The sequence below is a fragment of the Leguminivora glycinivorella genome, chromosome 2, assembly GCF_023078275.1.
Source record: "Leguminivora glycinivorella isolate SPB_JAAS2020 chromosome 2, LegGlyc_1.1, whole genome shotgun sequence".
NCBI classification, from domain to species: domain Eukaryota; kingdom Metazoa; phylum Arthropoda; class Insecta; order Lepidoptera; family Tortricidae; genus Leguminivora; species Leguminivora glycinivorella.
Genome location: NC_062972.1, coordinates 2,165,464 through 2,187,207, shown reverse-complemented (window position 1 = coordinate 2,187,207; position 21,744 = coordinate 2,165,464). Strand labels below are relative to the sequence as shown.

General features: G+C 37.7%; 1 protein-coding gene across 2 annotated transcripts; it reads right to left on the bottom strand.

The window, feature by feature from the left end:
• Positions 1-998: 998 nt before the first annotated feature.
• LOC125242209 (synaptic vesicle glycoprotein 2C-like) lies at positions 999-20,950 on the bottom strand. Of its 2 annotated transcripts, XM_048150931.1 has the most exons (11): positions 20,852-20,950; positions 17,539-17,611; positions 14,987-15,148; positions 10,702-10,864; positions 9,039-9,160; positions 8,163-8,407; positions 7,530-7,684; positions 6,841-6,982; positions 5,361-5,647; positions 4,745-4,872; positions 999-2,609 (listed from the first exon to the last, which is right to left on the bottom strand). In XM_048150931.1, exons 2-11 carry the CDS (start codon positions 17,609-17,611, stop codon positions 2,533-2,535), a joined length of 1,554 nt encoding a protein of 517 aa, XP_048006888.1. In that variant the 5' UTR covers positions 20,852-20,950; the 3' UTR covers positions 999-2,532. The 2 variants fall into 2 exon arrangements, with proteins under 2 accessions (XP_048006888.1, XP_048006889.1); XM_048150932.1 differs by lacking the exons at positions 999-2,609; positions 4,745-4,872 and having other exon boundaries at positions 5,357-5,647.
• Positions 20,951-21,744: the final 794 nt, after the last annotated feature.

Below are 21,744 nucleotides of genomic sequence, written 5' to 3'. Positions count from 1 at the left end.
TATGTAATGCTTTTTATGGAATTTAATATTTTAAAAAATCATAAATTTTGCTAAGAGGTTGGATTAAGTCCACTTCACTTTTTTATGAAAATTCAAACAAAAAATTATATATAATCTTAACTACCTACATAGAAATGGGGTTTTAGAAAAGTATTTCAGTAACGCAGACATTTTTTTTAAGAAAAACGTACTAAATAAATCATCGTTAATTAATTGTATTATGCACACTTTTGGTCATCTTATGAAACTATCAGTTTAAGTTCAGGTACACTTATTTATAATCAGTACACAGTAATGGGAGTCCTGCTCCTCAATGTAACATAGTAAACAATTTCAGTCGTATACACTAAAATAAATAAATAAAATACGCTTAGGTCTACGAACATATCTAAAGATGTAGTGTACAAGTAGAAAATGTACCCAAAGATAAGAGGTACCTTATGTTTTCAAAATTGATATTTAAAATTTACTACAATAACACAGATTTCTTAACGAAGTATACAGAAGAACTACAAGAACGATTTAAAACTGAGACTAAGCTAGAAAATATTACGTTCTATTCATATTCTTGTGATCAAGAATCATAAGCTTAAAAAAATCTCTATGGCACTTTCATTGTATCATTCTGTATAATTTCAAAATCAAATGCATCATATAGGTGAAAAACTTAAGAAAGTCACCTGGCCCCGTAGCCGAATGGCATTTCTCCGACGCCAAACGAAAGCGATACGCCGCTGGCTCTGTCGCGCCAATACGCAAGCGCGATAGAGATAGATATCTACTAGCGCTTCGTTTCGTGAGCGTTTCGTGAGCGATTGTGCCATTCGGCTAGCCACCCTGGCCCCGTAGCCGAATGGCATTTCTCCGACGCCAAACGAAAGCGATACGCCGCTGGCTCTGTCGCGCCAATACGCAAGCGCGATAGAGATAGATATCTACTAGCGCTTCGTTTCGTGAGCGTTTCGTGAGCGATTGTGCCATTCGGCTAGCCACCCTGTTGTATGTGTGAGTGACGTGTTCGAATAGGCGTTTGTTTTGTTTGTGTTACTAATTTTAAATATGTGTTCTCTATTCGAACACGTCACTCACACATACAACAGGTGACTTTCTTAAGTTCACCTATAACATAATGGAACATACAGATGTATTGAGAAAAGCTTCTCTTTCGTATTTTCCCGGAAACGTTTGCATTTGTCATGCTAGTTCAGATAATGTCAGTACGTCTTGTACAGAGAGTGACTGAAATAGCATGACATGTTCGTACATTTCCGTCAAAACACGAAGGAAATTCTTTTCGCACTACATCTGGGGGGCGATTTTTGAATCTCGCATACGGGATTTTGTCACTAAAATACCGATTGAAAACGGTGACTTGCTTATTATTTTCAGTGACAATTTTCTGAATTCGAACGCGTGAGACACAAAAATCGGCCCCCTGTACACACATTACATTGTAAATATTTTAAAACTACCTATATAGGAACAGTATTGACCACCTAACGGGACAATGAAATTGAACATGATTTACATTATTGTAAATTAAGATATTCGAAGTAATGTGTATCTGACTAAGGAACACATTGACTCAATCATTAAATATTGTCTCTCTTACATCCTTAACCTATGAGTATGAAAGTTGCACGCTTTCAAAACATTTTACCTTCATCAACGATACTCTGTCAAACAAGTCTGTCAGTAAATAAGAACAAAGAAAACTATAGGTATCCTTTTCTCTAGCACCCTAAAGAAAAGGATGCATATAGTTTTCTTTGTTCTTATTTACTGACAGACTTGTTTTACAGAATATAAGTACCTATGAGCATTTTCATTAGACTTATATTGACCTGGATATATTTGGGCCATTTTTTTCAAAGTTGTCCACCCCACTTTTTTAGGTTTAGGAAATTTTTAGGAGGGTTCCACTCAGAATCGCGAGCTCTTTTAATCCTAATAGCAGAAAAAAGCGTCCCAAGGTTTTTTCCCATTTCGTTACCATTTTTTCATACATTTTGTATAGCGGTAAAATGTATGGAAATCTTGGGACATTTTTTTTCTTCTATCAGGATGGATTTAAGATAGATTTAAAAATACCCATGTTACAAAAAAAGTGTCAACTTTGAAAAAAATGGCCCATTTAGACCGTGATTACCTTGTCGATTCCCGTGGTTTTTGTGTTCAGTGATCACAAGAATCAAAAAGGTAATCACGGTCTGTATCCCACAGTCGATATAAGTCTAATTAAAATACAAGTGAATCATTCAAAACTCTTATGAGCATTTTTTCTTTAATCAATTCAAAATTGATCCGCATCCTCACAGTAAAAGTCATGCCAGGTAAGTTTTTGTGTATTTCAAACGTCAAACTCCTATGCAATTATGACATTAAACCTTTTCATAGGGACTGTCAAAATCGTTGTCGATTTAGTTTTTTATGACTCACTCACATCTTTCTCACTGACACATGTGCTAAAAGATAAAAGTGTGCTATATCTTTCTTGATGTATAAAGCTGTCATTTCATTAATTTATTTACTCTACAATTTGGTTTGTTCCACATCGCCTCCTTTCACGACCTTATCTTTTGGTAGAAGCCACGCAAACACAACTGCACCTGGGAAAGACATAAAAAATGAGTAAGTTAGACACTTGTAGGCGATCCTATGTTGCTTTTCATCATCCTCCTTGCGTTATCCCGGCATTTGCCACGGCTCATGGAAGCCTGGGGTCCGCTTTGGCAACTAATCCCAAGATTTGGCGTAGGCACTAGTTTTTACGAAAGCGACTGCCATCTGACCTTCCAACCCGAAGGGTAAACTAGACCTTATTGGAATTAGTCCGGTTTCCTCCCGATGTTTTCCCCAAATATCAAATGACGTTTCGCACATAAATTCCGAAAAACTCATTGGTGCGAGCCGGGGTTCGAACCCGCGACCGCCGGAACGAAAGTCGCACGTACTTACCGCTAGGCTACCAGCGCTTATGTTGCTTTTGTCCCAAGTAAAACAAATTACGTGGCAGTTATAAGCTCAAAATGGACTGGGTCAGCTAGGCCACATACATCGTATAGGTAGTTTCAACTCAGTTGAGGCCACGCACACTATAACACTGTCATGTAATGACAACGAGATTTTGAAATTAGTGTTCTTACCGTGTACCGACTGCAGATTCAACAGTGAATTGTAAGAAAGACCAAAAAGTTTCTATTTACTATTTTGTTAAGAATTACGTCTATAGAACAATTTTCAAACAAAACAGAAAATAAAATATCTCGTATGTGATTAATTAATTGTCAGATTATGATTATAATATAAATCGTAGAAATCAAAGATAATATGTAATAAATTGCCTTATTTTATCATCGTAGCTGTTAAAATGGTGTTTAAGTACCTATTTTTTCATTAGGTACTTATTAGCAGACATAGAAGTCGCAGTAGCAATTTTAACGTCAATTAACATAGGGACATCCTTCCGATATAAAATATTTCGATAGCTGAATACTTATTTGGAAGTGAAATTTCATATGAGCTATAAAGTTCACCGGACAATTTAATTTAATAAAATAATATCGTTTGTCCTTAGCAAAATGTTATTCGTGCCACCGCGACTTCCAGCTAGTAATACTGAGTTCACATTTAATAGCGTCATGAGAAAATTAAACGAAGAAATAGCAGCACTTGATAAAGAAACGTTTAACAGCATTTTCAGAAAAACCCAAGAAGACGAAGAAATATATAGGGAAACCTACTTATGATAGATGATTTAAACGAAAACCAAAACCTTATAATCAATCCTAACGAATCAGATGAAGATAATTATGCCAAGTGACGGTGGTTTATAAAAGGATTTGTTCATTATTTTTTACTGGTTTTAATATCATTAATGAGAAGTATGTATATCAATAAATAATAATGTTTTTCAAAAATATATTAATCGTTTTTTAGGGTTCCGTAGTCAACTAGGAACCCTTATAGTTTCGCCATGTCTGTCTGTCCGTCCGTCTGTCCGTCCGTCCGCGGATAATCTCAGTAACCGTCAGTACTAGAAATCTGACATTTGGTACCAATATGTATATCAATCACGCCAACAAAGTGCAAAAATAAAAAATGGAAAAAAGTGTTTTATTAGGGTACCCCCTACATGTAAAGTGGGGGCTGATATTTTTTTCATGCCAACCCCAACGTGTGATATATTGTTGGATAGGTATTTAAAAATAAATAAGGGTTTACTCAGATCGTTTTTTGATAATATTAATGTTTTCGGAAATAATCGCTCCTAAAGGAAAAAAACTGCGTCCCCCCCCCCTCTAACTTTTGAACCATATGTTTAAAAAATATGAAAAAAATCACAAAAGTAGAACTTTATAAAGACTTTCTAGGAAAATAGTTTTGCACTTGATCGGTTTAGTAGTTTTTGAGAAAAATACGGAAAACTACGGAACCCTACACTGAGCGTGGCCCGACACGCTCTTGGCCGGTTTTTTTACATTCACTCACTCATTTCATTCATTAATTTTTTTGCAATCAGTACTAATCTTCATTTAGCTGTGTGTGTTATCATTCACTTCAACCTCCGTGGAATTACCTATACCATTGGTACCTATACGTGTCCTTATAGGTGACCAAAATAGAAGGTAAGTCCCTTCCTTTACACCCTGGCATAATAACTCAAAATCAGGGAGAGGATTTGCTCAGAAGTGGGATACACAAACAAGTTAAACAAAGAAGAGGAAATATTACAAGTACTTACTTAGTAACAAGACGGCCCAGACATAGAAGGTAGTCTCGCAGCTGATCTGGAGCAGTGCTCCAATGGCGTTGACTCCAAAGAACGCGCTGGAACGGCCCAACATCACTGATAGGCATGATGCCATACCCCTGCAAGAACAAGAAATAGTTCAGAAACACTATTCCATTATTGTGTTAAAAATATGATGGCTGAAATAACTTAACTAGCCCTTTATAAGACGAGAATGATCTTCTTGAAGACATATCAATTTATTCAACCAATGAAAAATCCATATTTAATACTTATTGCAAAGGTTTTCAGGTTACTAATTATTCAGAAGAAGCAATTTTAGCATGATAGTTTAGTTGCAGTAAAAATATTAAAGTCAAAATCCAGTCCGTCATCAGAGTCCTCAGTGTGCGTAGCCGAATGCACAAACGCTCACGATAATATCTCTTTCGTAGCTATCTATCTCTATCGCTCTTGCGTATGGGCGCGACAGAGCCAGACTACATTTCTACGGCGTTTCGGTGGCGTTTCGCGTCGCAGAAATGCCATTCGGCTACGGGGCCAGGATTAAAAAACTAACAGAAAACTACGAAATCTTAAGGTTGTTATTTTAGTTTCAAATGCTTACCTCACTGAAGTAGGATACAGCTCTACAAAATACACGCTCAAGATCCCCATAGAGAGCGCACACATCAGAAACATGAAGAAGAAAACTCCTCCAGCAATAGGTACGTGCACCACGTTGATCAGGACTGCAGCTGATGCTGAGACAATCAGGATTCCCATCATGGCGACCCGCTTCCTGGCTTCGCAGGTCAAGGAGAGGAGGAGGTTGGCAGAGGTGGCGAAGGCTCCGTAGGTCATGGCTGAGAGCAGGGTGGTTTCTTGGACGGTGTCGTTGCAGACTGCGGTTAACTGAAATTATTCTTTGATTAGATTTCGTAATTTTATACTCTTCTCACACATATTTGTGTTTAGATACTCACTTATAAAAATCTTACTTTGTTGATAAACGAAATATTTTTCTTGCTAACGTATTTTGACATAGAAAGCGAAGAATTACTAGAACTTATTGGAAAAATAAACTAAACTACTGGAGGATTTAGAACAACATAGGCGAGAGAAGATCTTTAATTTGAATGATGAACCGAAGTTACTAAAGATCTTTATTCAACCCTCCAACTTCATCATATCTCATGGCGACCCTGCCAGAATTTTGCGACAGAACAAACCGTCAATTACTATTACTTTATTATTACTCAAACTTCCTTCAGTAGAAAATTCTTCACGTTCAATAGTTCATATGTCTATAATAAAGTAAATAAAGAATTAAATGTATATCCTATGACTAAACGGCAATGCAAACTGACAGTAACAGACTGGCTATTAACTAAAAACTATGAAGAAACAGAGAATATTTTCAATATAATCACATGACACTCATTTCAAACACACAAACACACACACACACACACACACACATCTTACACGCATGCTAATTTAATTTATTGAAATAATTTGATTTAAACTAGAACTAAACTAATCTTAGTCTATTACTAAAATATGTTTCTTGTTCCTTTCTAAATTCTGAGAATGATTATTATCCATAACTTCATGATATTGAATTTCTCAACTTGTTATTATAACTTTAGTTTTAGGGGAGGGGCACTGTTTATCCTAAACCACAGGTTCGCCTACTTAGGAAACAGTCCTTCTGATCTACTTTTAAGAACCAATTTGTACAAGTTTTTGTTCATTAAATAAATTATTATTATAATTATTATTTATTTACATACATCATACATACAATCACGCCTGTATCCCATAACGGGGTAGGCAGAGAACATGAAACTACTAAAGCTTCAGGGCCACTCTTGGCAAATAAGGGGTTAAAAGAAAACGAAACTGTGGCATTGCAGTGACAGGTTGCCAGCCTCTCGCCTATACCACAATTTAACCCATATCCCATAGTCGCCTTCTACGACACCCACGGGAAGAAAGGGGGTGGTGAAATTCTTAACCCGTCACCACACAGAAAATTTTTATTATTTATTTATTTAATTAATATTAGCATTGTGATAAACCTGGAAGATAGTTAATATAGTTACCGTGGAATTATCAGCAACAAGGAGACTATTGCTACCATGTCGAATGACGGTGCACAGATTCATGCCGGCACTGCCACCATTCTCCATTACTGAGAATAGGTTGTTCATGATGTACGGAAGCCACAGTACGAAGCCACTACCACTGGAATCAAAAGTTATACTGGATTTAGGATATATGCAAATACATTTGCACTAGCCTATTTACTACTTAGTTCTTACTTAGTTCTTTATTTTCGGTAGATTCTTAATTGACTTGGTAACTACAGATTTTAGAATCAAATAGAAATAAAGAACGCAATTTGTCTCTGTCGCGCCAATAAGAAAGAGCGATAGAGACAACTAGCTACGATAACGATATTATCGTAAGCGTTTGTGCATTTGCCTACGTACCCTGACATGGTTGGCACAACAGTGTAAGAGGATATCGTCACTACTTTTAAAAAATCTCGTATCTCACGCTGTTCCTCAAAGTTAAAACGCAGTAAGTCTATATGCATTCCATACATACTTACTACAATTTTCTTTTCATTGACAGACGAAGATACAAGTTTTTTTAAAAGTAGTGACGATATGTCTAAGTGTACGAAGCCCAAATTCTACCACCAGAACCGATATTCCCAGCAAAATGTAACTAGGAGAGCCATACCAGCTAGAAAAAGTATATGTAGAAGATGTGAATGAACACTCACGTCATGTAAATAACGATGACCAAGTAGAACAGCTTGAGTGTGTTTTTCAGGAGAGGGGGACGGAAGAGCTGGACGGTCTGGTGCCACAGAGCTTTGAAGAAGGACTCCTGAATCACTGACGACGCGTCATCTTCATCTTCCACCAGTTTTTTCACCTGTGAAGACACAAGATAAGATTTAAACTTAAAATGCTACAAACAGCTCCAAAAGTTAGAATACAATAAAATTCATAGAATAAAAGTTGACAGAGAAGGGAGACCAGTCTATTATGTATTCCTCTTTGAGTCGTACTTACTTCGGTTAAGTCGTTGAGTCGTTCGGTTCAGTCAGTTTAAAAAACACGCTAATTTAAAGATCTAGTTCTGTTTGTTTTGGTATAAATTATAACAGGAAGTAATTATCAATTAGCTACATAATTAATATAATACATTACTCAGGTATTTGCATCAACATCGAGAAAAGCGCAAAGTAAATTAAGAAATGCTTGCAAGATGATCTGAATGCATTTGTCAACTACTGGATATAGTGGATATCATAAAAACACTTGAAATTTCCCAAATTAATAGAACTGAAGTATTTGTATCTTCCCATTCCTTTTCTTAAATTTAAGTGTAATTATTGAAAAGTACTCACCGGAAAATCATCAACACTCTTCCCAGTATTGCAAGCATAGATCTTCTTGAGCACTTCCAAAGCTTCTTCATACCGCGAGCTGGCCACCAGGAATTTAGGGCTCTCATGGAAGAACTGGAGAAGGATGGCCGTGGCTAAGCAGGGGAGGGAGAGAGCGAAAGCCAGGAGACGCCAAGGGCGGAAGCTGATGCCGAGGAACTCTATGGGATAGGAGAAAGAGAGGGGGAGGATTGGGTAAGCGAACACTGTGGACAAGAGTTAAAGATTAAAATAAAAGTTGATAAAGGATATCTAGGCTGAAATCAGCTATAGAGTATCAATCAATGTACTTCTCTCAGATCCTTTTAACATGGTTACAGTCAACGTCAATAGTAGCGGATGAAATAACGCACTAAAAGTATTTGCCATCCTGTATAACTTTTCTAAATAAAAAAAATACAGTTCGTGGTCAGAAATGTCAAAGTTCAATTATTTATTTCTATGTATAGATAGACATACATCTCTCTTTTTTTTAGCAGTTACAAAATGGTAGTTACTTCTGAAGCGTTATTTGATTACTTTTGATGTAGTCTACGTACTCAGCACTATTATCTAATTAGAATTTTAATCGACACGTTGAATACTTATGAAAAAAGTTGTCGCTTTACTTTCCGATTATCAACTTCTGAACTTGCTAACAGTAGAATACCGAGTTTTGAATGATTCACTTCGCGGTTATTTACCTCTTGATGCATGATGCATGTAACTGCGTCGATGATTTGATCATGATGCATGTAACTGCATCGAAATATCGGGAGCTCGACAAATATCAAAAAGGTAATCACGGTCTATATTCCGGTCAATATAAGTCTAGTAGAATACTGGGATATAACATACCTGCAGCCACGGCCTGCGAGCACATCAAGGCGCATGTGCAGAGCAGCATGGCTCGCCCGCGCGCACGTGCACTGCAGCTTTCTCCTAGGAGCGTGTATGAGCTTGAGTTGCTGGCTGACGTGCTGTAGCAAGAAAAGATTATTTAGAAATATTAAATTTTACTTATTTCGGGATTTCCATGCCGTTTATAACTATGCTTTACAAGATCCAGTGAAATCAATTTTTGAATGTTGAATTATCAAATAAATCTTAGGTAATCCAACGACGTCAATATAAATGTACTCATACTGAGTTAACTGGTGCTACAAAAGTTCAATGACTGTTTAAATGTTCTTTGGCGTTACTAGTTATCAACTACTAATTTCAGCTAAGCATCTTGAGAAAGAAAGCCGGCGGAAGCGGGATATAAGAAACAAACTTAAATCGAAGAACATGATAACAAAGGCAACAAAGCAATCCAAATATTACGTCAATGATAAACAACATCTGAAAACAAACTGTTCTCTGCAAAAAAAAATTTGGCGATTGCTTGCTTATCAGCTAATAAAACTTTATAGTTACGTGATCACCTTCCCCGCAAATATTAGTAACAATAACTGTATTGTCTTTTTGATAAGATAGAGGGGCAATTTCACGCATACAGTGCCGTATGTTTAACTATCTTGGACGTCATAATTGTCTGTTTTTAGGAACGACACAGCATCCGAACTTCATTTGTTATTTACATTTTTGTTAAAAAGTGGTGTGACTTCTGTTGACATACGAATTATAGAAATGGATAAAACAATTCGTGTACATAATTGTGACGTTGTTATGAGAACGATAAGACGCACTGGAAAAATTTCGGAAGCGAAGGCAATTTTCGAAAAAAAATCCAATGCAATCCATACTTAGCAATAAAAAAATATATATATTGCTACTGTAACGTTCAATAAGGTACCTATATTGCTTACAATATAGGAATAAGTAGTCTAAAAAGCATTGCCATATAGGGTAAGATGTCTCTGTTTATGTCTATTGTAAAAAATCAGGGGTCCAAAAGTTTGCATACGCTATATAAAAAATCGTTCTCTGAAAAATGCAAGCGTTTAATCCCAGATCCCAGCCTAGTGTAAGTGTAAGGGTCCGCTTTCGGACTCAGTCTCCACTTTGCTCGGTCTTCGGTATCCTATGTCCGTTTTCATGGTGTCTGTCCAGCTATTGCTTTAAAGCCTACCTTATCTCATGCCTCTTTAGTGATTTTCTGAATCTTTAGCAGATAATAAAATACTTACATAAGATACACAGAGAGCGATGGAGCGCACCATGCTCGGCATTAAGCTCCAAGATCGAGTGAGGAATGTCGAGATCCGACGCCGCACCAAGGAGCGGGACGTGGGTGACGTCATTTCCAAACTCAAATGGAATTGGGCGGGGCATGTTGCCAGGCAGAGTGATGGCAGGTGGACCAAAATGTTGACCGAATGGTGGCCGCTATCGGATGTAAGTAAGAAGCGCCTGGCATCCGTTGGCTCGCTGGGTGGACGACATTCGAAAAACTGCGGGGCACTTCTGGATGAGATTATCCCAGGACCGGGATAAGTGGCGTACACGAAGGGAGGCCTATGCTCAGCAGTGGGCGAGTAATGGCTGAAATGATTATGATGATGATGAAAATACTTACAAAGTAGCAGACAGTAGTTTCAGCACCATCATAATCCTCCAGTCCGGAGACAGACTGCTGAGGGCAGCGAACACGAAGCCTATGGACATTGACAGGGAGAGCGTCAGCCGCCGGCCTTTCGTGTCCGCTATGTAGCCCCACAGGTGCGCTCCGGCCACCACACCTGATACAAACACAAACAATACATGTAGGTACAATACAATACAAATCATTTATTCATGATCTGGTGGCCTAGCGGTAAGAGCGTGCGACTTTCGATCCGGAGGTCGCGGGTTCGAACCCCGGCTCGTACCATTGAGTTTTTCGGAACTTATGTGCGAAATGTCATTTGATATTTGCCAGTCGCTTTTCGGTGAAGTAAAACATCGTGAGGACTAATTCCAATAAGGCCTAGTTACCCATCGGGTTGGAAGGTCAGATGGCAGTCGCTTGGTCTTGGAATTAGTTGTCAGAGCGGACCCCAGGCTCCCATGAGCCGTGACAAATGCCGGGATAACGCAAGGAGGATGATGAAACATAAGAATACCTACAAACATATTTCACCATCCTCTTTGCGCTATCCAGGCATTCGCCACGGCTCATGTGAGCCAGCCGGCGTATCATGCTTCCAATTGTATCACTTGTCCACGTGGATATGACATCTGTCACTCTCACGAGCTGACAGTGCAAACATTTGCATCAAAATACTGGAAACAGTGTAAATTTCACGAAAATTATTCAAGAAAACCATTAAAAACTAAGTGCATGGTCGTAGAAAATGTATTGTATGCAACGGTGTTTAACTGAGTCAAAAAATACTCGTAGCGTCTTAATAACAATTTTCGGCTTCGCCTCAAATTGTTACCCACGCCACTCGTCTTTTTTGACCTCCTTTAAACGCCTGCTGCATAAAATACTATAAATAAACACTATATAGTTTACCATGACATGGTTCCGCCTCAGCATAAAAGTCAGCGGTGATCTTCCAGCGAGACCATTCGTGGGCCACGGACGCAAATGTTTGAAACATGATGGAAGGATTTGTGAAATAGTTAGTTAATTAATAACATTTTTTAAGTAACAAGGCTCATTTAATTACAGAGCATCTGTACTTGGTCTAATATTAAGAATTATTTTGCTAGCACGATTCAGGATATTTTACTACACCGGACAGCGCCATCTAGTTTCCCAAAATGAAATGCATGTAAATCCTTTTTAGGTGCAAAAGAATACTTAACAAGAAAGTAAATTATAGGTATAAAAATATTTAAAGAATCTTTTTCAACTAAAATTTTTTCTACGATCTCTTAATTGAACTTAAGAACTTTGGAATGTACCTGTCGTAAAAGCCTCCCATACAACCATTTCAGTCGCAAAATCTTCAAATCAGTAACTAACTGTCAAATGTGACATAACGCGTGGTAACGTCGTGCAAACAATGCGACCGTATTGATACAATAACAAAATGTAGTCGTCGTGTGCACTCGTTACGGTAACAAAATGTGTACGAATTTGTGGCTGTCAATGTCACTGTCAGAATGACTTTTAACGACACTTTATTAGTCGACGTTTGCACACATAACGGTAACAACATGTGGACGAATTTGTGGCTGTCATTGTCACTGTCAGAACGGTTTCTGACAGTGACATTGACAGAATTTGTACACACATGTGTAGGTCTGATTACCGAACTGCTCCTAAACCACTGTATCCGCAAATGACAATCTGAAATACGAAGGTTTCTCAAACTGTCTTGTGAAGTTGTGGACTGGTTGCTTTGAATCATTTAAATATGAGCGAATTAAATAATAATAAACGACGACGACCATTTAAGCACTCTTCGACATTTTATAGAAATGTGGGAAAGTTAAGAAAAGTGCAGAATGATAATACAAATAGATAAGCACTTTATAGTTACTTAATGTATTAAATATATAATTTTTAATTCTTATTGATAAAAATGAAGTGTAGTGTTGCTTTACACAATAAAAGTAGGAATCAAATGAAATAGAGTATTTACTGTGATATTAATAGAATTTCTGTTGCGCAATGATAGTTTTTTCAGTACAGATGCTGCTTTTTTTAACGCAGTAGTGCGAGCAAATCAAACAATGATTCATTTCTTGTCTGGTCGAAACTCTTAGCTTAGATTTAGGTACTGAAAATCGTCGTACGATACACGTGCGAAAAGGACATTCACAACTCGTGTCGATTTAAAACACTCCCTTCGTTCGTGTATTAATTTATCGCTACTCGTATCGATTTTCCTCTTTTCCGCACTCGTATCTACAAGTATTTTGTTTGGGTTACAAAAAAAACACATTATTTACTCTACTTCGTTTTATTTATGTCTCTTTAACATTACAAATTTGTAGACACTTATCTATATAAAAATCTTGACAAAAGAAGTACAGATCGCTGAAATTAATGTTGATAGTAATATTAATGACGACTACTTCAACAAGTGTCAATTGTGAAATGCCGCAAAATACTAGTTGCTCTATAGAAGACCATAATAATATGATCCCCGATCCTTTACAACCCAGCAGCTCGGTACGCACGTTACAATTTTTTTTAATCTTCTTTAGTGAGGGCAACTGAGTACGACGGCATATTTAATTGTTTATAAAGTTTGAGGATACCTGGAAAAAATTAATACTAGAAGCCATTTTGCTTTCGGTCACGCGTGTACGCTGCGACCATTTTTCGACCGTTTGTCGACCGTTTGGTGACCGTTTGGCGACTGTTTTTTACATGGAATATTACCGTCTTAATCCATATTTTAACAACTTTATTGGTTTTCTAGGCATTATTTTTATTATTTCAGTATAGTATATGCACCGGAGCACTAAAACTTCACCAATCAATATACATAACACGCAAACACCGAGTAGTCAATAATATTATTACTGGTTAAACTGAGGTAAATTGATGGCGCGTTGATAAATTTAGACTTATTTTATGAAATCACTCGAGCAATTTAATTGGCCATGGTAATTAACCCACATTATATTACAAATGCAAACAATATTTTATCTTTAACAAATTCTTACGCCATTACATTTTAATGTCAAATGATTTTATTTCTTTTTTACTTTGACGTCTCTGACAGTCGCCATTTGAAAAGAATGAAATGAACGAATGATTTTGGGAAAGTAGTCGCCAAACGGTAACAATGTGTGCACGCGTAGTGCACACTTCTGTCACTTCTGTGACCATTTGTGCCTGTTACCAATCGTCCCCATTTGGGTCGCCGCGACTAAACGTCGACCGTACTGCGACTAAGCATTGAGACCCGAAGACCTGTGTGTACACAAAATAGGAGGATTTGCGTAGGAACGGCGACCGATTATGGTTATATGGGCTTTCACCAGTTGTTCCTCATTCCTAGCAGTATACAATATTGTTGAGTATCAAAATAAACAATTAAACCTAATGAATACTAATTAAGAATTTACGCTTCACAAAAACGCGATGTTTCTATCACAATACTATTGTTTAATTGAGTTATAAATTAACACAATTATTTTTAGTAAAAGAATCCAATGCTAATCGTGGTTAGTCATTTAGCGCAAACTGTAACCCTATAATAACCAAATAAATGTGAAAAGTAATTTAACTTTAATGGCAATGTGGCCAATGTGGGATGAGATAATTGTCTAGCAGTTTCCATAGTATCTAACGAGTACACAGCTTGACTGATAAGGTAGCTCGAGTCTTAGCAATCTTAGCATTGACCATGACATCAATACAATACAAAATTTAAAACATTTGCATTATTTAGCCGAACTTTTCTTATAAGAGACGCCAGGGCTTTATTTATTAAGTACTAAATACAGTCAACAAAATGACAGGCCAATTAACGTACGCGTCTTTGTGAAAATTTATCATTCATTCTACAACATCCTAATTAATATCTAAGAACGCAGCAAGAATATTATGAAGAATGCCAAAACACGCCAATCATAATTAAACTGTAGGTAAATACGGAACGAGATATTCATCACAGTTGTCGTTACGATCACTAAAGCTCAGCAGTGTGCGGTAAAGGGATGTTATCACCATGAAGATTTATCTATAGATAGGTATACGTCATTTTCAGTAGGCCTAGCCACCGTGAGATAGATGAAACGTCTTCTTCTAACTGTATTAATGACATAAGGACGGGTAGTCTATCTCGCGACGACATACTCTCGCGGCAATCATGTGCTAACCCTGCGGAATCGACGTTTGTCGATAAGTGACTATTACGTTAGCTTCGGAACCGAATTAGTACAAATTGCTCAAAATGCTGCAAAACCCTTACCAGCTAAAGGCGTGGCGGTGAGCAGTGCCCTCTTCTGCATATCCAGATCCAGGTCACAAACGGCGGCAGCTACTACAAAGCTAGTACCGAAGAGGTCCATGCCCATCGCCTGCAGCGTCCAGCTGCATATCAGGAGGAGACCGAAGTTGTACTTGCCGAAACCTGGAGAATCAGAGTAAACCATTTGAAGGCTATAATACTAAGTGGATGCTATAACTATTGCTGGAGCGGCATGGTGGTGGCAGATCAATGCAAATTCTAAGTCAACAAAAGGCGAAAAAAAAATCGTTTATTCTCAAAATGAACCCTTTTTGACAACATTAATTCTTCTGCCAAACTGCAGGACAGTCTGTTAGCCTTATAATACATATATAAGTGGGTAGAACTGGTGGTGTGGTGGGGTGGGTGGGAAGAAGCGTCGATCCCATGCGGGGCGGAGCTTGTATTGGAAGGCAAGTTTATTTTTGGACCACTGAGCCAACAGAGGAGTAATAAGGTATTTGGATAGGTTAGTTGGCTAGGTTTATAATACATAAATACGAGGCAAAAAACATAAACAACTACATTTTACCAACTCCAATTAAGGCGTTTACGACAGAGAAAGATGACTAACATGCTAACTTCAGTGTTCACTGTTCAGGTCCCGTAGCCGAATGGCATTTCTACGACGCGAAACGAAAACGCCAATACGCAAGAGCGATAGAGATAGATATCTACGAGCGTTTGTGCATTCGGCTACGCACAGGTGTCAGGGGTAGATCCATTGGATCTGTGCGTATCCAATGATTTGATAAGAGACCGTAATACGACATCAAAATCCGTTGCGTCATTTAAATATATAAGCATACACAGGAACAGACAGCGGGGAGCGAGTTTGTTTTGTACTAATGTAGCAATGAAGAGTACAATAACTGACCACGCCAAGCGTCGCGTCGCTTTCAATTGACTAATTTGGAATGTTACAATCGTTTAGCGGTTGCTCGATCATTCCATGCGCCACACGATCAGTTAAATTAACTACATCAATTATACGCCAGTGAAGACTATTTATTAGGTACCCAACTGCAAAAGAAGGGTTATGTTTTAACGTGTGTAACTGTGTAGGCCAGCTATACACTAATACACCCAAAGAAGTTTCCAAAATTGCTAATGTTCTCATGAAAATTTCTCGGTACCTATTGTTCTTCGTATGTTCATTGCCCAGCTTTAGGGTTTTCTGTAGCATTTGGTGAGTTGATAATGCCAGTATTTAACTTAAACATCAAACGAAACGATCTTCAATTGTTGAGAACATTTCGTAATACATCCTAGTCTTAAAGATAATGTTCTTAAGAAACTTAACTATCTTAAAGAAACTTAAACTCGCATCATCTGCAATCCGTGCATAGCTCTTAATCAATTAAAGCAGAATATTATATCTTGTAACGGCACTATAGATTCACTTTAGAACTTCGCAACGAGTAAAGTACTAAATCTAATGTAGTAAATTTTGTTATGTGACATGTTTGTTTGTAAACAGAATCTTGCGAATTTGCATAAGCAGCCTCACGTTGTAATGACCTTTTTGAACAAATATCATATTGATAATGATAACAGTGTATGTTTATATTAAAATCGTCCAAGGAAGCCTGCTGATGTTACTATGCGCTACTGATTTCATCTATATTAAATCAACATCACATATTTGTGCTTGCTAAAGTTGTAAAAACAAAACGATATATCTTATGTAAATCAAAATGGATTAGGAAATGTTTGGCAAACAAATTAAATTTAAGATGTGAGGGCAGAAGAAACGGGAGGTACAAATTTTCAAATTGCAGTTGCAAATGAAGTCCCTGAAAAATTCACCTTTTTACTGTTAAAGTTAATACTCAGCCGCTGCCTCGTAGAAAATAATCCTATTGCAGTGTCCCATTGCTGGGCAAAGGCCTCCTTTGATAAAATAAGAATGACCCTAATTACTGTTGTATGTGGAAATCGCCGGTTTAGCAGAAATGACAAACGTTGACGCAACGAGGCGACATGGAGGCGACACAGCCTGACTTTGGCTAGTCTGTGGCCAAGAGTAAGCCCATTTATAATTAAAAACAAACTATTGCGCCACCACAGAAGAGTGATAGCGATTGTGACGCTGCTGGTCCATACAAGCCGATTCCCAGCGGCTTGCCTAAAATTGATTACTAGTAAAGTACCTAATGTTAAGGTAGTAGGTTTCTTTTTGCTCAGTGTTGCCTAGCAGAAATTTTCACCAGCCGCCACGGATGTGTATGTATGTTAAACTAACTTTCCCCCGCGGCTTCGCTCGCGTTCAATTCGAAAATTGCGGAATGCTCCATACAAAATTCCACCCCCCATTTTATGGAAGTGGGGGTTAGAAAGAGACAAAAAAACAGCCTATGTCACTCTCCATCCCTTCAACTGTCTCCACTTAAAAAATAGGTCAGTTCGTCGCTCCGTTTTGCCGTGAAAGACGGACAAACAAACAGACACACACACTTTCTCATTTATAATATTAGTATGGATGTGCACATATTATTGATGACTTGACTGACCTGTGTAGCTGAGCGCCTCCTCGACTGACGTGGCCAGCCCGGGGTTTTTCTGGTTGTTGTTTTTCTTGTCCATCTGTAATAATCGTTTGCCGGGGTATTACATAATTGATATCTATTCAATTAAACAGATTGGTTTGGGATATACCTGCTAGAAAAACAAATTAATGACTCATTAGGGACATTGCTATGTGGCTGATTACAGTACAAGGTTCCACTTTGTTGATATAAATTTTACTGCTTTACGCTGCCATTTTATTTTTGCTTCCTTTCCTTAGCCTAAATGACAAACGTTGACGCTAGACGGCGATAGAAACGCAATCTGGCTCTGTCTCGCCCAAAGTCGCGCCAATACGGAAGAATGATAGAAATAGGTTCTTACTTAAAATAAGCGTTTGTACACCGGTTGGCAAAGAATAGGCAGGTGATAGACAGGAACAAAATGTACACACCTACATGAGAAAACTAAGTTAAGACTTAGAGTCGGTTGCACCAAACCGCCTGTCTGTCACTATATCACCGTGAAAGCGTTCGCTAAACATTATTGTATACGGTAAGTTCCATAGACGTCCTGTCGCGAGATGTAACATGTCAAATACTCGTATATTGATCCAACTGCCCCTAGGTAAAGTATAAGTATTTCCCCTCACTAGCTCGGAAACACGTGTTTTGTCCCTTAATACCAGCGGGTAAAAACGCATGTTATCCACTAGTGGGTAAAGTAATTTGACCTTGAATAAAGTCAAATTAACTGCTTTAAAATTGATAAAAGTAGGTGAATCTAGTAATATAGATGATTTACAAACTACTGGAAGCAGTGATAAACGTATTTTTTGCTACTCGTGTGAGGGGAAAAGTTTTGTGTTACAAAAATGTATTTTACTACTCGTGTGTTAAAAAACTCGCAAGTTCAGGATTCTATTCTCGAACCACGAGCGAAGCTCGTGATTCAACTATAGAATCCTTTCACTTGCTCGTTTTTCAATTCCACACTCGGCGTTAAAATACAACTTTGCCCCCTTGTATAACAAATAACTATTAAGTTCGCAGAGAAAGCCAGGGCCAATGGTTTTGTTATGCTGAGCGGGGGCCAATTTTAGCGTATATTTTTTTATGTTTGTATGCCTTCTTTGATATGTACGTACTATATTGTAGAGTTAATATTAAGTAATAAGAAAGTTTGACACAGTCCCAGCACGAAAATCAGCGTGGGAAAACTACGTGCTCTAATCAAAACGTAGAAGATAAGCCGTTGCCAAGCGCTGATAACACGTAAAATGACTCCACCGGATTTGTTTTACGTGAGCGTCATCCACAGATGTCATATATACCATAGATCAAGCAAACGTATCTACTTAGCGTGTCAAATGAACTCAGTGAAATCCACTGAGTTGTCCGTCTTTACTCGCAGCTTGCAGCTTTCGGGCGTCAATTTTTGTAAGTTGAAGTCAACCAAAACATAAAAAATGCCTCGTTACGTGATATTCAATTGCAACAACACAAAAATTATGAACAATCAAGAGCCTGAGACATATTTAAAATTACAGGCAAGAATCAACTTCAGTACAAAATTTGACACGCTCGGCCCCTATACAAATATATGAATTTGTTTCTTCTATCTAAATTAAGTTCTGTGGCGTCATCCATCTGCGCCTAGGCGCCTACAGTCTACAGTCCATCTGGATTGACACCTTGTCCTTCGCTACTACAAATCTTAATAAATAAGTATTATCTTTAACTTTGGACACATTTTACAGTCAAGTTCATAAAAATCTATACATTTTTCATGAACGTGTGCATATCCAAATTGAATGTATACATTGTATAATTTACTACGTATAGGTACTTGTAATAATTTGTTTGTTGGTGTATTCATAAATATTGCTAAGGTACTGCGGGGCAAATGTCGACTAGGGGCCAAATGTAACTGGTCCTTTTTTTTCATGTTTTACAGTGTTTGCATTATTAAATAGAGTGTCCACCGGTTATATATGGTTGGCGTGTTCAGTTGATACATGTAGACAACACGATAGTGTAATAATGGAATAAATGGCTCAGTTACAATTGCCCCCAGTCAATATTTGCCCCGCTGTACCTTATATATTTTTCATGACACTGTACGATATCAATTTAAATGTAATTATTCACTGCCTCATCAGTTTTAGGGAGCATTTCCTTATGATATATTTTCTTGTAACCGAGTCAAGCTTGGCTGATTTATTTGTGTGGCTGTATGAAATAGGTAGGTACTTATCATAATTATAAATAAACGAAACGTATCGAATATTCATAACCAATTTTTTTTAAAGTGGCACTATAAAATAAAACAGCTCTTCTTCGTGTAACCAGTCACTGGTTAACATGGTTTATGTTTTTTGCCCACCTATAGTGCGTTTTCACATTATCCGATCCGATATCGGATGTCGGACCGATATCCCATATATTTAAGCCGCCATCTTTGATTTTTTGAAATCCTTCCGACTTCCGATATCGAATCGGATAAAGTAAAAACGCACATAGTTGTAAAACATAGCATACAGGACACAGGACGGGCAATGCCTGGTGTGGAGGCCAGATAATGTAATATGTATTACTATTGTTTAATTTAAGAAAGAAAAGCATTTTTTTTTTAATAAATAAATAAATAAGTATTATAGGACGTTCTTACACAGATTGACCGAGTCCCACGGTAAGCTCAAGAAGGCTTTGTAATTTCAATGACTTTTAGTATGAGATGACGCATAAAAATCCGATCTCTGCTAATAACTTATATCAAAGCCGTTTAAAAATATATAAATAAATATTGGGGACACCTTACACAGATCAACTTAGCCCCAAACTAAGCAATGCTAGTAGTACTATGGGTGCTAAGCGACCGTATACATACTTAAATAGATAAATACATACTTATATACATAGAAAACATCCATGACTCAGGAACAAATATCTGTGCACACAAATATATGCCCTTACCGGGATTCGAACCCGGGACCGCGGCTTAGCAGGCAGAATTTTAATACCCCTATATCCCTCTGACCGTAAGTAGTTTTTTTTTTAACAATTGATAGTTTTAACTAAAGACGTTAGTAGAAAATACCTTCTAAATTACCCCTCAGCGATTTGGGAGATTTAAAATTTAAAGATAGAATCGTCTATTTCCAGTATGAAAATCCATATAAATGACCCGTCTATTTAACGTCATTGAAGCAAATTGTTCGCTCTTTGCTTCACTAGCCAATGATCACCTGAAAGATGATCTTTTCCCTGTATGAAAAAAGTTTACTCCCCAAAATGTTAATACTCTGTTCAGACTTACATTTATAATTTAATATCTGGTTATTATACTTGTCCTCTGCCTATCGAGTCTGCCACTGGGTGCCTTATCAATGAGGTAGCGAGAAGACGCGCGCTTATATAGATAGTCGGATGCGTATGCGCATGGGTCTGTGCCACTACGCGCCCGGCTCATTAGCTTTGGGTTTTACCAGTCGAGGGTGGCTGGGGAGTCCAGAAACGATTTAGTTATTAGTTACTTTTACTATTATATTTTACATAGGTAGGTGTAGACGATATGAAAAATTGTAGATAAAGAAATCTAAATACACATGATGTTAAATTCCATGTGTAAAATAAATCAAATATAACGATGTAATGTTACAGAAATTCCAAATAACTAATATATACGAGTGTACCGATGTATGTGACCGTTTTGTGGGACATATGTTATTGTCATAAATGTACCTTTTGTGTTAATAAACTACTAAATTAGTATGTGTATTTACATAAGTATATAAAATTGGTTTTAAGTAAGATCCATGAAAAACCTAAAAGCTTAACCAAAATTGTTTAGACCAGGGTGAACGGATAACTACATAACAATTTCCAGACATTAATCAGACTTCTGTTTGAAATCTTCTAACACATTCAAATTTTTTTCTACTCCCGTGTTGTTATTCGTCATTTACCGTGTCGTGCATAGATCGTTAAAACCCTACATAAAAGATGCCCGCCCCCGCCCGGCGCCCCGCACACCCACGCATACGATATAGCTCTTAAAGCATTGTTTTAAGGGATATAGCGGGCCGCGGGGCGCCGGCCGGGGGCAGGCGGCGGCGCGGGGGAGTGCGAGCGACAGGGTGAGTGCAGAAACATTGCAGAGGACAAGTCAAAATACTTATAGGAAACAGTGCGAATTTCACGAAAGTTATT

What these genes read in the sequence shown, in the direction of transcription:
- LOC125242209 (XM_048150931.1), bottom strand. Translation starts at nt 17,611, where the DNA reads ATGGACAAGAAAAACAACAACCAGAAAAACCCCGGGCTGGCCACGTCA. An exon ending in AGAGTGTTGATGATTTTCCG is followed by an intron (nt 7,685 to 8,162) that starts GTGAGTACTTTT and finishes GTGTCTTCACAG; the next exon opens with GTGAAAAAACTGGTGGAAGA. An exon ending in GTCATCGTTATTTACATGAC is followed by an intron (nt 6,983 to 7,529) that starts GTGAGTGTTCAT and finishes TTTTGATTCCAG; the next exon opens with TGGTAGTGGCTTCGTACTGT.